This window comes from Dermacentor andersoni, chromosome 6 (assembly GCF_023375885.2).
Source record: "Dermacentor andersoni chromosome 6, qqDerAnde1_hic_scaffold, whole genome shotgun sequence".
Taxonomy (NCBI): Eukaryota; Metazoa; Arthropoda; class Arachnida; order Ixodida; family Ixodidae; genus Dermacentor; species Dermacentor andersoni.
This window is the reverse complement of record NC_092819.1, coordinates 33712538-33727066: the sequence shown is the minus strand read 5'-3', so window position 1 is coordinate 33727066 and position 14529 is coordinate 33712538. Positions and strand designations below refer to the sequence as shown.

At 43.8% G+C, this 14529-nt stretch overlaps 1 protein-coding gene across 18 annotated transcripts in view; it reads left to right on the top strand.

Moving 5' to 3' along the window:
* Positions 1 to 14529, top strand: part of PMCA (plasma membrane calcium-transporting ATPase 3) — a 359249-nt gene that overhangs the window by 254342 nt on the left and 90378 nt on the right. For 16 of the 18 annotated variants that reach the window (XM_055066123.2, XM_050170536.3, XM_055066122.2 and 13 more), the window contains 5 exons: positions 2614 to 2678; positions 2772 to 2834; positions 5072 to 5266; positions 5855 to 6055; positions 8109 to 8351. In XM_055066123.2, the coding sequence (XP_054922098.1) occupies positions 5107 to 5266; positions 5855 to 6055; positions 8109 to 8351 (604 nt within the window). In that variant the 5' untranslated portion in view covers positions 2614 to 2678; positions 2772 to 2834; positions 5072 to 5106. Of the gene's footprint in view, positions 1 to 988; positions 1091 to 2613; positions 2679 to 2771; positions 2835 to 4520; positions 5267 to 5854; positions 6056 to 8108; positions 8352 to 14529 lie in introns of those variants that run through there. The other 2 variants (XM_055066120.2, XM_072288684.1) reach the window with 2 other exon arrangements.

Below are 14529 nucleotides of genomic sequence, written 5' to 3'. Positions count from 1 at the left end.
GTTAGCGTTCTTCCAAGATTCCGGTACGCTCGAGGTTATGAGGCATTGCGTATACAGGGTGGCCAGTTTCTCTAGAACAATCTGACCACCATCCTTCAACAAATCTGCTGTTACCTGATCCTCCCCAGCTGCCTTCCCCCTTTGCATAGCTCCTAAGGCTTTCTTTACTTCTTCTGGCGTTACCTGTGGGATTTCGAACTCCTCTAGGCTATTCTCTCTTCCACTATCGTCGTGGGTGCCACTGGTACTGTATAAATCTCTATAGAACTCCTCAGCCACTTGAACTATCTCGTCCATATTGTCGTTTTCACAGAAATTGAGACAAACAACGTGAAAACAGAGTAAGCGTGGGGAACGTTCACACGGTGATATGTAAAGTCATTTGAAGTAACAATCTGCAGGCCCGCCTAGCCACCGTAACGTGGCTCGAACGTGCCACTATATTTCTCTTTTTTAAGCCTCATCACCTATCTGTCATTATTTACACTGTTTGAAATCATCTTAACATACCAGCACGTAGAGGTCAAAATAGGTTTCTGGTAAAATTGCTACTGCCTTACCGTAACTTTATTCGAACGTTACAATCGCAAACCATTCATATTGACAAAATTTTCAAGTTTTTTTGTGTAGCAAAGCAACTTCGTTGTCGTTTAGAGCGCATTATTGAGCAAGCGTATATGTGGTTTTCCGAGTGGCCTGAGCCCGGGCTAGCAACCTCGCAGGTCCTTTTCCCATTAAAGTTTTTTCCGTCCCTCCGTGCGAGATTCAGTGCCGTTAGCACTTCTAAAAGCGCGCCTCAGTGGACGCGTCGCGCTGGTTGGTCCGAGCCGTTTCGGTTTTGCATCGCATCTCTCGGCGCTTCGGTAGGCTTCCAGAGCTTCTAGTTTCTGGTTACATGCACAGATGGCAGCGCGTGCGACGAAGAAGAAAAGCGAAAAAAACGAGCGAAGGAACCAAGGGAAAACGCGGCGCGGGGCGGCCAGCTGTGTGTTTTGGCTTGGCTGGGAACCGAACGTGAGCGGCCTGCCTTGTGTTTTCTTGTGTCCCTCGCCGGCTGCGGTACGCGCCCCGGGCTCGTCGAGTGGGCGAGGTGTGTGCTTTCACCGGCAGCTCCGGCACGGTTTTCACACGGCTCTGTGAGTTCGCGCTGCTGTCGCGGACACCGCATATTTAGCCACTCACGCTTCAAAACGTCTCTTCGTCGTCGGGTGTCGCACGCCTCCCGCGTGGAGCATTCGGCGCGCCACGCCTGAGATCGCTGTTTCGAAGGTTTCGCGAGGCGGTGCTGCCAGCGAGATACCACATACACATCCTCTCTAGTGAAGGTGCTTCCTTTGCCTCGCTTTCATCAGAGGCGTGTGTCATCGGCGCGCAATACGAGTGACTGGATTCGCTTCCGGGTGCCCTGGCAAACGCTGTTTGTTCACTGTTCCACCCTGGAAAACAAGCCTTCGCGCACCTTCCTTGTAGTCGACTGTTGCCGACTCTCATCTGCGGTTGTCGGTTGCTGTGTGTGTGTGGTGTGTGCGCTGCCGTTAACCGCTGCAACGCCTACTGCTGGTTGGCTCAATTTAAGGGGCGCCGTGTTGCGCTCGCCGCTTCACACGTGCGTTATTTCGCACGGGTGGTGTGGGCTTGTCCCGCGCTGTGTCGTGCCCTACGCTTAACGGCTGAAACAAGCCTCTCAACGTCAGCTTGATTGCTTGCTTACATCGAAATTTCAGAACCACTAGCAAGACAGCACGAAACGTCGGCTTTTGGGCCGCATTAGTCCGGTGGGTTTATCGCAGCCCTGACTCGTATTTATCTCAATCTTCTGTGTGCACGGCGTGATTAAGTCTTGAATAGCACGTGTTTTGTGGAACATGCTAATGCGATTGCGTTCTCGCAGAGTTTGCAAGGCTGGCAGTAGTAACAAACAATCCCGTTTCTGGCGGAGTGAAGGCGTTGGTTCTGCAAAATCGATTTTTCTCCTGTGTGCACTTCGGCCGTGTGCATAGAAATATGTGCTCTGTTGACGGCCTTCTTGTGCAGTGAATGGCTGTGTCGTGCATAATGAAGCTAGCAGGCACCGGTTCGTTTTAGTGGAAGCAATAACTCGTTTGCTTTATTGCTAGCACGTTTTCTGTGCACTCTCGTAAATGACTTCAAGGGCCTGCTATGAAATGGTTTTTCTATGGTAAACGGAAAAGCTCTCCTTGCTCATGTTGTTCTCGGGCCTTGTTCGGGCATAGCAAAACGTGATCCATCATTACACACAGGCCATGCAGCTACGGTGTCTGTATTTGCTGCGCACCTGCACTGCCTTCCCAGCTCTTGTTGCAGCTGCGAGCCCTGTCATGAGGCAGCCCTTAAGCTTGTCTGGCTTGCAACAAAAGCATGCTTTGCTTCTGCTCTACGCATGGTCCTTCTGTAAGGCTAAACAGTTACTCGGGATCTAATCGTTCGACAGGTGATGTGCGGCGTGCACACTGCACCTTCGCTCACTTTGATGAGGATTCGATTGTCTTAGTCATGAAGATACCATTGTGTTCTTGTCTAGGCACATCGTGTTGTTGTAATGAACGCTTGTATGCTTACTCCCGACATTTCTTTGCTTTGTTTTGTGTGCAGATATATTGATGTTCAAGATCTCTCGGAAACCAACCTGTGTGATAAGGGGAGAATTGAGGATAACGGTAAGTGAACTCTTGGTTTCATGTGTTCTGATTAATTTGTTGTCTGTGTGAATGCGGGTTGTTGATGTCAGCTGCTCTCTTCCTTATTTTCAGGAACTAGAGATAGGTCCACTGGGGCATGATGATAAGCAGCATCTTCATCCTGTGATATAAGCTGTAAGTGTGCACGATAACTGAGTTTATTTGCATCACCTTGCTGTCTTCTAAGATTGTAGTATATGGAAGTAAGACTTTTAGCAATTGTTTCTCTTGGAACAGCCTTTCATTGGTAATCATAGTTATACAGCTCCTGCCTACACTGACTCTTTGGCTGAATTGTACTAATTAATGTGTCATCACTTTCTTTTTGGATTGCAAAAATCTGAGGAATTTCTTATGATCCTTGATAAATCGTACCACACGTCAAATAATATTGTGTTAATGTGAGTGCGTCTTTATTATGTGTTCCTTTTGCCACGATAATTGAAAGTTGCCTTATTTTTAGTTATCATTAGTTCGAAGCAATGTACTTTAAAGGCGAAGCTACTGACATAGTTTATATGTGTCTAAGGCACTGCTAGAGCTAAAATTGTACATTGTTTCTGTAAAAAATGCCGCTTCAAATGACTTATGAACACATGACTTGAAGTCTGTTTGTGATTCATGTAGCATCCACTTGCAGATTGTTTTTACAATCTGCTACAGCATCTGCGCTTGCCTGCATGTTGTGTCGGATGTGGTTTCAAGATTTCAGCATTTTTACTAGCACATTTGACAGAAACCTGGGGTGTAACTTTGTTACTTTTGGACAGAAATTTAACACCGGTGTCACACAACCACATTCGATTGTGTCTGAGCTCTATTTCGATCGAAATTCTTGACCATGATTGGCTCCCTTCCCCAGATTAAGCAAAGAAGCAATCACGACCAAGAAATTCGATCCAGATTGGGTTCGATCGCGCTCAAAAGTGCACTGTGTGACGCCCGTACAAGATGCGACTTCGTGATAAGGCGCGTCAAGTTGGAGATTCACGGTAATGAGTATGCTAGCTTTTTTGAGTGGGTATCGTTCGAACATAGCAAATCTGTAAATGGGCCTAAAACTTTTGCATTTGACAATGTGCTTGCCTTCCTGTGCAGCCTTCCAACCTGTTACATGAGCCGAGCAGCACATGGGCTTTACTAACCCAATGTATTCTTATGTACTGTCTCCACCACACCTAACCCAAACATAGCCTAGAGGGACACACAGAAGAAAAATGAGCTGAGCCATATTTGTTAATTACACCTTTATGATACCAAAGAAGACGCCAACCTCGAGAGGAGGCTTGGTAAGCTGGAAAAGAAACAAAAGCGAAGTATGGGCTGTGACGCCACCTTCAGGTTCCTTCACCAGCTCACCATGATGTGATCAAGTTTTGTGATGTAGGTTCAGGCTTAGCTGAAATCGTCCACACTGTATTCTAAAGAAGACCAAAGATAGATCTTGGCAAGTTTCAAGAAGTTTTGCGGTGCCACAATGGCTCAGGTATGATAAAATGCTTGGGTATCCTCCTTGTCACGCTGATGTTACCGGGGCAGGGGATTTCACAGGAAATTCAAAAAATGAGATTTTACCCTATGTAGTCTGTTCTAGCAATCATTTTACAGAAAAATAATGAAAATAATTTCAAAAGAATACTTCCTCAGTCTAAGTAGTTTTAGTGCTTTCTTTTATTTTATTTTAGTGTTCCTTTAAGAAGTAAGTTATTACTGATAGCATTGAGCCAAAGCCAGTGTTTACTTCTTCTTTTCTCATTATCCCTTCTTCTCCATTTCACGTAAAGGCCGACTGCGACGAAATTTTGCTTACGCTAAATCAGTAGTGAAGGAGTAGTAGCATATACTACTGAAGCAATCTTGGAAAAGCTGCAGGACTCGTAATTGTCTAATTTTCCTATTAGTAGCCTTTTAATAATGCTTAAGCAGATGATTTGTGTATGGTTAGCAGCTATTATATAAGTCCCAGTACACCGCTTCCAAGATTTTTCAGCGTGTTGCAGGGAGCCGCCACCAGTGCCAGTCTCTGAGGTCGTGCCGAGGAGTCGCTCAATCAACATAGTGTAATTTCTGGCAAGTGGTAATGACGGCTTTTTCTTTCTTTTTTTTTTTTCAGTTATGATATCTGAAGTGTCTCCTTTTGCGAGCCTTTCTTGATGCATTCACTTGCTTACAAAACGTAACATTTTGCACATAGGCTAGTCTGCATCTATGCTATCTGAATCTAGACTTTTTATGTGGCTCTAAGTTTCCTCACAGTTGGCCTGTGATAGGGGACATTTCAAGTATGTGTGCTAAAGCATGCAGAATATGCATTAGGAATGCAGGCTGGCATTCATAAAGTACATTCAATGCGGCTCTGTGTTTCTGTGCAGTGTCCTCTGCGGAGGAGGCGCAGGCTGGTGGGGGCATGGCGACGGTGGAGGGTCGTCCGGCCCAGTATGGGGTCACGCTGCAGCAGCTGCGGGAGCTCATGGAGACCCGTGGCCAAGAGGCCATCCAGCGGATCCAAGAAGAGTACGGGGGCATCCAGGACCTCTGCAGGAAGCTCTACACCTCACCCACTGATGGTTTGTACCATGCCCCTGCCTGTTGGACCATCGTATCTTGCAGTGTGTCTTAAGCACTCAAGCCCAGGGGCCCTGAAAAGCTATTTTTTATTGTTATAAGCCTGTGCAATTATGAGATTGTGCAATAATGAACATACAATGTTATTCACTTGGACAGGCACAGCATCTACACTTGCCTGCATGTTGCGTCGGATGTGGTTTTGTATTAAGACACTTTCTGTGTTATCGGCTATGAGCATTGGAGCCAGGAAATCGTACGTAGTGAGATAGTATCAACGAGGTTCTATTGTACTGCAATGCTACAAGAAAAAGATTAGTATTTACAAATAGTGACTATTCGTTTCAAAGACCAAATCAAATAGGGCAATATTTGATTTGCTATTTGAAAGCTCCGAATATATTTGCATGCTTCTAATTGGTCACAATCTAGCATTATTTTTGTCACACCCACATGCCAGTTTACGCAATCGTAGCGCACTCAGGCTGATATTCTCAAAAGGGATCAAATGAGAATAGTGCTTCCGAGGACACTTGTGTTGTTGGCAAACGTGGAAAAGTGCATTCCACGGTGGGGCTGACTTCTTGTAGGGCTGAGCGGATCTGTGGCGGACCTGGAGCACCGGCGGGCGACATTTGGGGCCAATTCGATCCCGCCCAAGGCGCCCAAGACGTTCCTGCAGCTGGTATGGGAGGCACTGCAGGACATGACGCTCATCATCCTCCAGGTGGCCGCCTTTGTCTCCCTCGTGCTCGCCTTCATCGAGCCCGAGGACAGCGATGCGGATCATGGTCAGTCTCTCAGGCTTGCTGCCACTTCGTTGTGTTCTTATGTTTTTGAGCCTGGATGTTTATCTAGACTGTCTGTTTTTCTGGCCTGGAAAACCCAGAGCTCTGGATTAATGAAACTAGTTGCCATTAAGCAGCTTGAAAATGCATTCAGAACACAGTGGGCCTGCCAAAATTATTAATTATTACAAGGCTGCTGTACATTGATTTCGCTGCAGGTTCTACCACGCTGTGACTAGTGTTAGCACTGGGTATTGTCAGTCTTCAGCATGCTTAGTGGCTACTATGATTGTTAATGCATTTGATTAGGCTAGCTTAGGTCAAGCAATGGATTCCAGGGTGTGCGGATACTACACACTCGAATGTAGTGGAGTGAACCCAACCTTGCAAAACATTCTGCAACAAGGGAGGTAAAAATGAGTGCTGATATAGTCAGGTTATAGTGCAATGTGGCTAACCTTGGCACTTGTCCCAAGGCTGCTTGGGCAAGGTTTGTTGGCATCATGGCGCTGGCACAAAGTGTATTTGCACAATAAGTAGTGGGTGTGCACTACTGTGGTTACAGAATAATCTATGGTGGCACAATGTGCTACTGTATTGGCTGGTATTGCTTTAATGTGTAAAGGAGCAGGTATTAAAACTCATTTTCCTTTAGCTCTTCCCTGCACTTATATGGGCAGCTTTCTGGTCGAATAAGCTGGGCGAATACTGGAGACTGTAATCAAATATTTGATTGGCCAGTCCCGATAAGTGTGCACAATATGTGACCTGAGAAAGGTTTTCTTGTGATTTGTAGTGTGGGCTGATTCTCGAGGCAGTGAAGCACCACAGCACCCATATACCTCATAGCATTACTAAACAGAGCTAACCTGTAAGCATCATTAGCAGCTTAATTCAGAAGCAATGGGTAAGCTATTGCTTGATTTTGACAGTCATCCTCCAATGGTCTCTGCCACCATTTCTTCTTTTTGAGTGTTTAGAATGCCTGTTTTGTAGAGGACTTCAAGGGGGAATGAGGAGTCATTAGCGGAAAGCTGCCAAAGCTCCTGTCTGTCACCAAACCAATTGCTGTATTTACTCTATTCTAATGCACCGTTGATTGTAATGAGGATAACTCACAATCTGGGATTCACTCACAATCTAGGATTCACTCACAATCTAGTGTAGCGCTCGTCTTTCCTTTTGCCTCTCACTGTTCTTTTTTTTTTTTGTCAGTTTCTTGCACTAAAAAGCGTCATGTTATGATTGTAATGCATGCCCAATTTCCACAGCAAGAAATGAAAAGTGCTCTTCATTCTATTGTAACATGCACCCCAATTTTCATACCTCAAGAAACAATAAATGCAATGGCCTTGATATTCCGCTGACCAGATTTTCATAACGGTGATTTGTTCTCACTTGGAAAAAAGAAAGTTTACTGTACCCAAGATAGTGCGGACCAGGCATCATTTATCACCACTGTCGCATGCCTCTTCAATTCCAGAGCATCTGTTCTTCGGTGCAGTTTATGGCGTTTCAGTTACCACATTTCCGACACATTGTATGTAGGCTATGGCAGTTAAACTATCTTCTGGAGTGGGCTCAAAGCTGCTACAACTGGGGGTGATGTTGTGGACATTTTCAAACTTTGCTGTGCTGTTGAATTCCACAATGTTCACATTTTTAGCCAATCAAAGCACAAAATGCGAATTCAACAATAGTATTCTGAATAGTACCACCACAGTGATACTTAGTTTAAGAATATTTAGTGCCATTTACTAAGTGTGAAAACACTGACGTTTTGGTATCGTACTTGAATCTAATGTATGTCATTTTTTTGTCATTTCTTCTATATAAAAAAATGTGCATTAGAATGGAGTAAATTCGGTAATGCTCTCAAGCTCATTGACTGTTGGCTATTTTGGCAACTTTCACTTGTTAAGCCGTTTTCTCAATAAATCTGAATGAAACCCGGCCAGCTCGCTGCTACTTGAGTATGCCTTGTTGAAAATGTTTGCTCATTTAGAAGGCAGTTGCAAATGGTGACTGATGGTCCCTCTTTGTTTTGTTTGCACAGGCGGCAAGCCAAAGGAGCCCGGTGAATCGGAAGCTGGGTGGATAGAAGGTGTAGCTATTCTAGTGTCTGTAGTAATTGTGGTTCTAGTGACTGCATTCAATGACTACACAAAGGAGCGGCAGTTTCGTGGACTCCAAAGCAGGATAGAGCAAGAGCACAAGTTTGCTGTGATTCGGGGTGGTGAAGTGAACCAGATCGGCGTGACAGAAATTGTGGTTGGTGACATCTGCCAAGTCAAGTATGGTGAGTACCTTTTTCTTTCTGTCTAACCTTGCCTCCGCCCACCCCCTTTTTTTGCGTGTGTATCCCTCTACAAGTCCACACACTAGTATGTTGACCGGGCTTGTTTCAGCCATTGAAACATACTTCCCGCAGTGACCTCAGAACAAGGTGCTTTCAATGTATGAGTACTTCTGTGAAATGTAGCTGAGGTTTCTGTCCTATTGCATTACTCTGTGGCTTTTAGTTGTTCTCCTGCCAAGTGCAAAGTTGTGGTTTAGTGCGTAATGGTGTTGGGCTGGTGGGCAGTCTCCGTGATGGAACATGCTTAGCACAAGACTCTCTTCTAGACACCAGAGGCTTCTCTGCAACATTCATATTTAGTATGTGTGGAAAGTGGCATTGATAAAAATGACAAAAAAATAATTAGAGCTAGCATTCCACAGCATCTGTTTTGCGCTGTTCGGCCTGTTCTAGACATATTTTGAAAGTTATGGGCTAATTGTTCATTTACAGCAGCCGTTTCATTGAAAGCAGAATGCAAGAAAATGGCCTATGTACTTAAATTTTGGCTTCCATTGAAGAAAATGGAAGAAACTGAGCGAATTGAAATTAATTCACAGCCCTTCACTGTCCATCTTAGTCCACGATGCTTAGTCCACGATGCAGCTTTGAGTTGTTGATCTATCTGTCATCTTGTCACTACAGAGTTGTTAAATTATTTCTCCATTCGTCACATTAAGCTATTGTGTTTTGTTGATTTATGTCTGAAACACAAATGTTAAGTGTTGTTTGTATAATTAATGTGAAATCCTTATGATGCATCAGAATGATAGCACATGCGTGTTAAATCAACTCCATGCAATAGAAAGGCCTTTTTTCCTCTCTGTGTGTATGCAAAAAGAAACGGCTTTTTGATATGTTTTTTATGTAATGCTTGTATGTATCCCTATCACTTATTGTTTGGCTGGCTGAAGGTATGAAAAGGTTCCTCAGTTTCATCTGTTTGTTTTTGCTCTAGATTGTACTGCTGAGGGATAGACCTGGCACAGTTTAAGGTCATTATAATGAACACGGATTAATAAATTCTGTACCGCAACTCATTCTTGGGTGTTGATTTGATACCATTTCATTTAAAGGGGCACTAAAGAACAACACCACTGAGTTAGTTTAGTCTGGTAAGGTTTTTATTTCAATATGCGACTTGCATTTCATCTATTTGGCGGAAGAAGGTTTGCTATTAGTGGAGATAACGGCGGGCTAAATCTCCCTCATTGAATTTCATGAACGAACCATGACACTGGTATGTTAGTATGATATTGTGGATTTCAAAGTATTTACACATTTTTTACAAAACCACAAAATTTTACGGAATGCAGAATCTCAGAAAAAGCTGAATATCTGTGCTGCCTCACAAAGCAGCTTAGTATTTGCATTTACAGCCTCTACCATTATATGTGAACATTGTGATGTTCGGTTTTATTGACGTGTTACAGGCTGCTTGGAAATTGAATGTTTTCCGAGATCTCGTAGTCTGTAAACTTTTGTGGTTGGCTGTACTTCTAAAATTCTTCCTGTTCAGATAATGCTACAATAGGTTGAGCCCTTAGTTCTCTTAGAATGCAATATAATCAATCCTTGTTTATCAATGAACTAATAAAGGGGCATTGCAGCATTTTTCAAACATGGTAAAAAAATGTTTGCCATCTGTAAGCAGTATTGCTATGAACATGTGAGCCAGCAACTATTGTGCTGCATGCAGTAGAGAGCCCAGTTTTGCATAAAAGATTGCTCTCTCCTAAAGCTGGTACAGTGGTACTGAGCTGGTCAGAGGAAAGAACAGAGCACTGGGCTTGTTTCTTCCTTTCTATCTTGCACTGTACCAGTTTTAGAATTCAATACCAACTCGCCCAGTCCTCAACCCTAGCGCCCTCTCCTGTTGCTTTCGAGACCCCTTCTATACTAGGCGTCTTCTATTACAATCCTCCTCTCTAAAACCAGCCATTGGGCAGCAGATCATGATCATGAGTCACTCCTGAGTGAAAGCTCACACACATGCACGTATCTGCAGTCTCAGCTTACGTAGAAGTGGCAGTTGTCAATGCGTCGTGCTCATAACGGGCACCTTTGTTGGACGCCAACCTTGAAGAGTTACCATAAGTGCACCGCGGAAAGGAAAAGTAATAAAGGAGCACTCGGCAGTGTATTGCTATCATTGCAGCCCCAGCTGAGAGGATACGTGTTGGGGAGGAATGAGGAAAGTAAGCATTGTATTCTTTACATCTCCATTATCAGTATATTCCATTGCATACATAGCAGCCAATGTTGTGATAGCTGGTGGGACTTCTCTCAGTGCTCACATTTGCAACCATAAAATAGTGCGCCACATATGAATGATAGCCATGTAATTCAGTTTAAAACTAACTCTCATACCTTTATCTCACAAAATATGACATTTATTGCATGAAAGGTGCCAGAGATCTGAAAGTAGTTGTGCTTGATATTGAAATGTAGTACGTCATCTGTACTGGAAGCAATAGTGTGCATAAGTAATAAATATTTTCATGTAAGCTTGTGTCTGCAAGTTATGGTTATAATATATGATGTAGATCTCCCGTTGAAAAATTGGATAAAGAAAGACTGCTCCGCGAAAGGCGCGGAGTGAGACCTCTATGATCGCGCTGCTTGTGTAGCTTCTGCATCGTTGCCTACTATGTATGAAACAGAGTATACAGCATTTAAAAAAAAGAACTTGTGGGAATATATTTATTGAAAGGCTTCACACTTTAGTGTGTTCTCTCTTTTGGAGGATAGAGGCTGCACGGTCCCTTTCAGTATTTCCGAGCAGACAGTGCCCCAATCTCTCTACGTCGCAAGGAGCTAGTGCGTGAACTTCAAGTTCGTCTAACCTTTTTCTTTTTTTTTTTTCTTATTTGGCAAGACTCCACTCCCTGTGAGACCAACGTTCCTGGTGTTGCGGCCGTGTAATTTACTAATTCCGGTTAGCCTAACATTTCTCTTTAGTGTCCCTTTATGTGGAAGTTATGCATTGAAGCCAACAACACAACACCATCATGGTATCTGTCACAGCAAATAAAACCATTCTTTCGCAGCTCTGAGTTGTAGTAATATTTGCTTTACTGGGCTGTGATACCATGTCCACAAACTGTGAAACAGGAGAGCAGTGCTGGCGAATGCAAATAGTTGCCATTGCTGTGTACTGGTAACCATAATTTCTATCCTTGTTGCTGCTACGACTAAAAAAAGCAATAATCAGGCAGGAGCACTGACCTTGCTTTTCATTTTCATACTTAATTCTGGATGTATGTAATGGGAGCAGGCAAATAGAGTTAGGGCTGGTGTCTCTATGTGTCTTGTGCAAGCAGTTGAAGTCTAGTGCACATTTTTCAAGACTGATTACACTGTGCTGAAGCGTTAGATTACCAATAAAAAATGAAATGCTTTGCTATTTGGCTCATAGAGTTTCTGACTATGTCACCTGGAGGGAAATCTGGCGCTGCTGCGCTCTTGTATGCATGGGAATACTGGGATATGGTAGCTTCAGATTAAAATTGTTCTTGGAGAGCCAGGAAGCACCTGACTAGCACCATGCCTTCTGCCACACCGGTTTGTTTCCTACTAAAATAGCATGTAAAAAACTTACACAGGAGAGACGGCAAGGGGGCCCAAGGGAGCAGTGTCCCGCAGGCATAATGATGCCTCGCTGCATAGTAAGCAATGCCCCACCCAGCATAGAATTTCATACAATTACTAGAGGCAACTGTGGCGCTAGTGTCTACGGGAGCTGCAGACAGGGCACTTCAGCCTGCATTGGATTGATGGGTAGCACATGGATTTGCCTTAACTTTGTCCTTCCAGCATTAAATGGCTTCGTGACTTTGCAAAGTGATCATCTTTAAGAAAGTGCTGCGTTATAAATAATTAAATAAACATTATTAAAATTATCCGCCAGCAGGATTCAGACACAGGACCTCTAACACATAAGCCCTATGCCGAAACCATTATGCCACAGGCGCATGGACAAGCGGAACCACAGCAATTAGCAGTAATTATGTGGGCTTTCAGAGTCCTAGTACTTTTTGTATTAAAAGAAGTATAAATTGCATTGAAATTTCGGCCAAATTAGGCCCAGACAAAGTGTAATAAATGAAGCCACAAGAACGTTTGAATCCCCAAGCACGAAGATCATACAAATCCATGTACTACCAATCATTCTTATGGTGGCTGAAAGATCGCGGCACTAGAGTTCCCTCTAATAATTATAGGAAGCTCTATGCTGCCCAAGGCTTCAGCGTGAAACAGCTCGTGGTTGGTGGCCCCCGTGGCAGTAGTGTGGTATTTACGCTACGCTTTCCATCCTGGAGGCCATGCACAGCAGACGCAGCAACGCACAATTGTCTTGTTTAGACCAGCAGTGCAAAGATGAAATGGTTTTTTTGTTTCTTTTAACACAAATGAGCAACAAATTGTATCACTGAGAATGTTCTCGCGATAACAAAATCAGCCAATAGCTGTTGGGGGTTCAGCTGCTTAGAGTGGTGCTACAGGACGACATTTTGGAGGAAAGAGCAAGGGATTTTTCACTGCTTTTGACACGAGATTGTAAGCTCCCTGCTGCATGCAGTGCAACTATATTTGGCTCACACATTCTCATGAGCCTCGTTAACAGATTGGCAACGTTTTCTTACTATGTTCAAAAGGTGTTTCAGGACCCCTTTAATGTAGCTTGAGACGAATGATATGATATTTGTAATAGATGATATGCAAAATTCTGTTAGCAGGCTTCCTCACACATTTAACTTGCTCTAACCAATATGGCCAACCTCCTGCTAATATCACTGAAGGATATGAGGGATGCTGTTTGAGAGCTCGAATAAGGGCCAGGAGTGGAGGGTGGCTGCCGTGGTGACACAAGTCTGCATGCTGATGCCTTATTTATGGTTCTATCTTGAGATCTGTCATGTTCGTTAAATCAGACATGTGCAAAGAAGTGAATTGCAGATTCTGCATATTGTCTAAGGGGCTTTGAGTTTTGGAATAGCATGTTTCTATTTGTAACTGTTGTTTCTGCTTGGGTACCTGTTACACGAGTGTTCTTATGAATTTTCTGCCGAAATAGCTGGCTTGATGAATATTTATTGTAGCCGTTACAGTTTTTCTGATGATTCAGTATAATGAGGTTCAACTGGGCTGGCATGATTGTAGAAAATTAACGACAGACTGGTGACTGCAGTAAAGCACATCCATATCCAGACTGCAGTATCCAGATCCATATCCGTATCCATATCCAGACTGTAGTAAAGCACATCCAGACTGCAGTAAGTGACATCCATATTGTGATATGCTGTGTGTGACAAGTTACAAATTGAGAGCTAGCCTTCCTTACTGAATGTTTGGTGCATGGGTGCATAGAGCAAATACCTGCCTGCCCTTTTTTGTCTCTGCTGCCTATTGCGATGTAGCGCTACAAAAGAATAGCTGGCACTGAATTGCAGAGTACCCCACTAATGTGCAGAATTAGCGATTCACCTGTCGTTTAGATTGGCCGCTTGGCATGGGTCTTGTGTATGTTAAAGAAGGCATTTTTTTCATGCAAGCAGCTGTAGAAGGTGATCTCTTATGCTCTTGTTCAGCGCAGTGTGGAGTAGTATCTTAGAAACAGTCATGTGGCTGACTGCTGTGCTCTTGTACGTTTTCACGAGGCGTAGGTTTGATAGCTCGTTGACATGCTGCAAGACGGGGTAAGCTGTCAACTGCTCAGCTTGGTCATGCTAGCATCACATAGGTATTAACATGTGCTGTGTGTAGTTTAGATGTGATTTAGATGCAGGAACAGCTAGCAGGCTTTCAGCTAGCAGGCGGCCACCCTTTGCATTGCGACTATTTGCTGGAGAGGCTGTATGTTGAGAAGCTTGTTGGAGGTGTAGGAAAAAATGTTCTATTCCAAAGTATTTTTCAAAAATCAGACTACGTAAGACATACATTCCAGTCCCAGGACGTGAAGCCAGTCACAAGAGGCAACCAGTGCCCCCCAACAAGTGCTTTGGTACAGCAACACAGGAGCATGGGAGAGCTTATCCGGGAACGATCGTCCATTTCACGAAGAGAACTTTTGTGCCTCTAAATTTGTTTACAATGCAGGCATAATGGAAGCAAATGTGAACCTTGGATTTCATTGTTG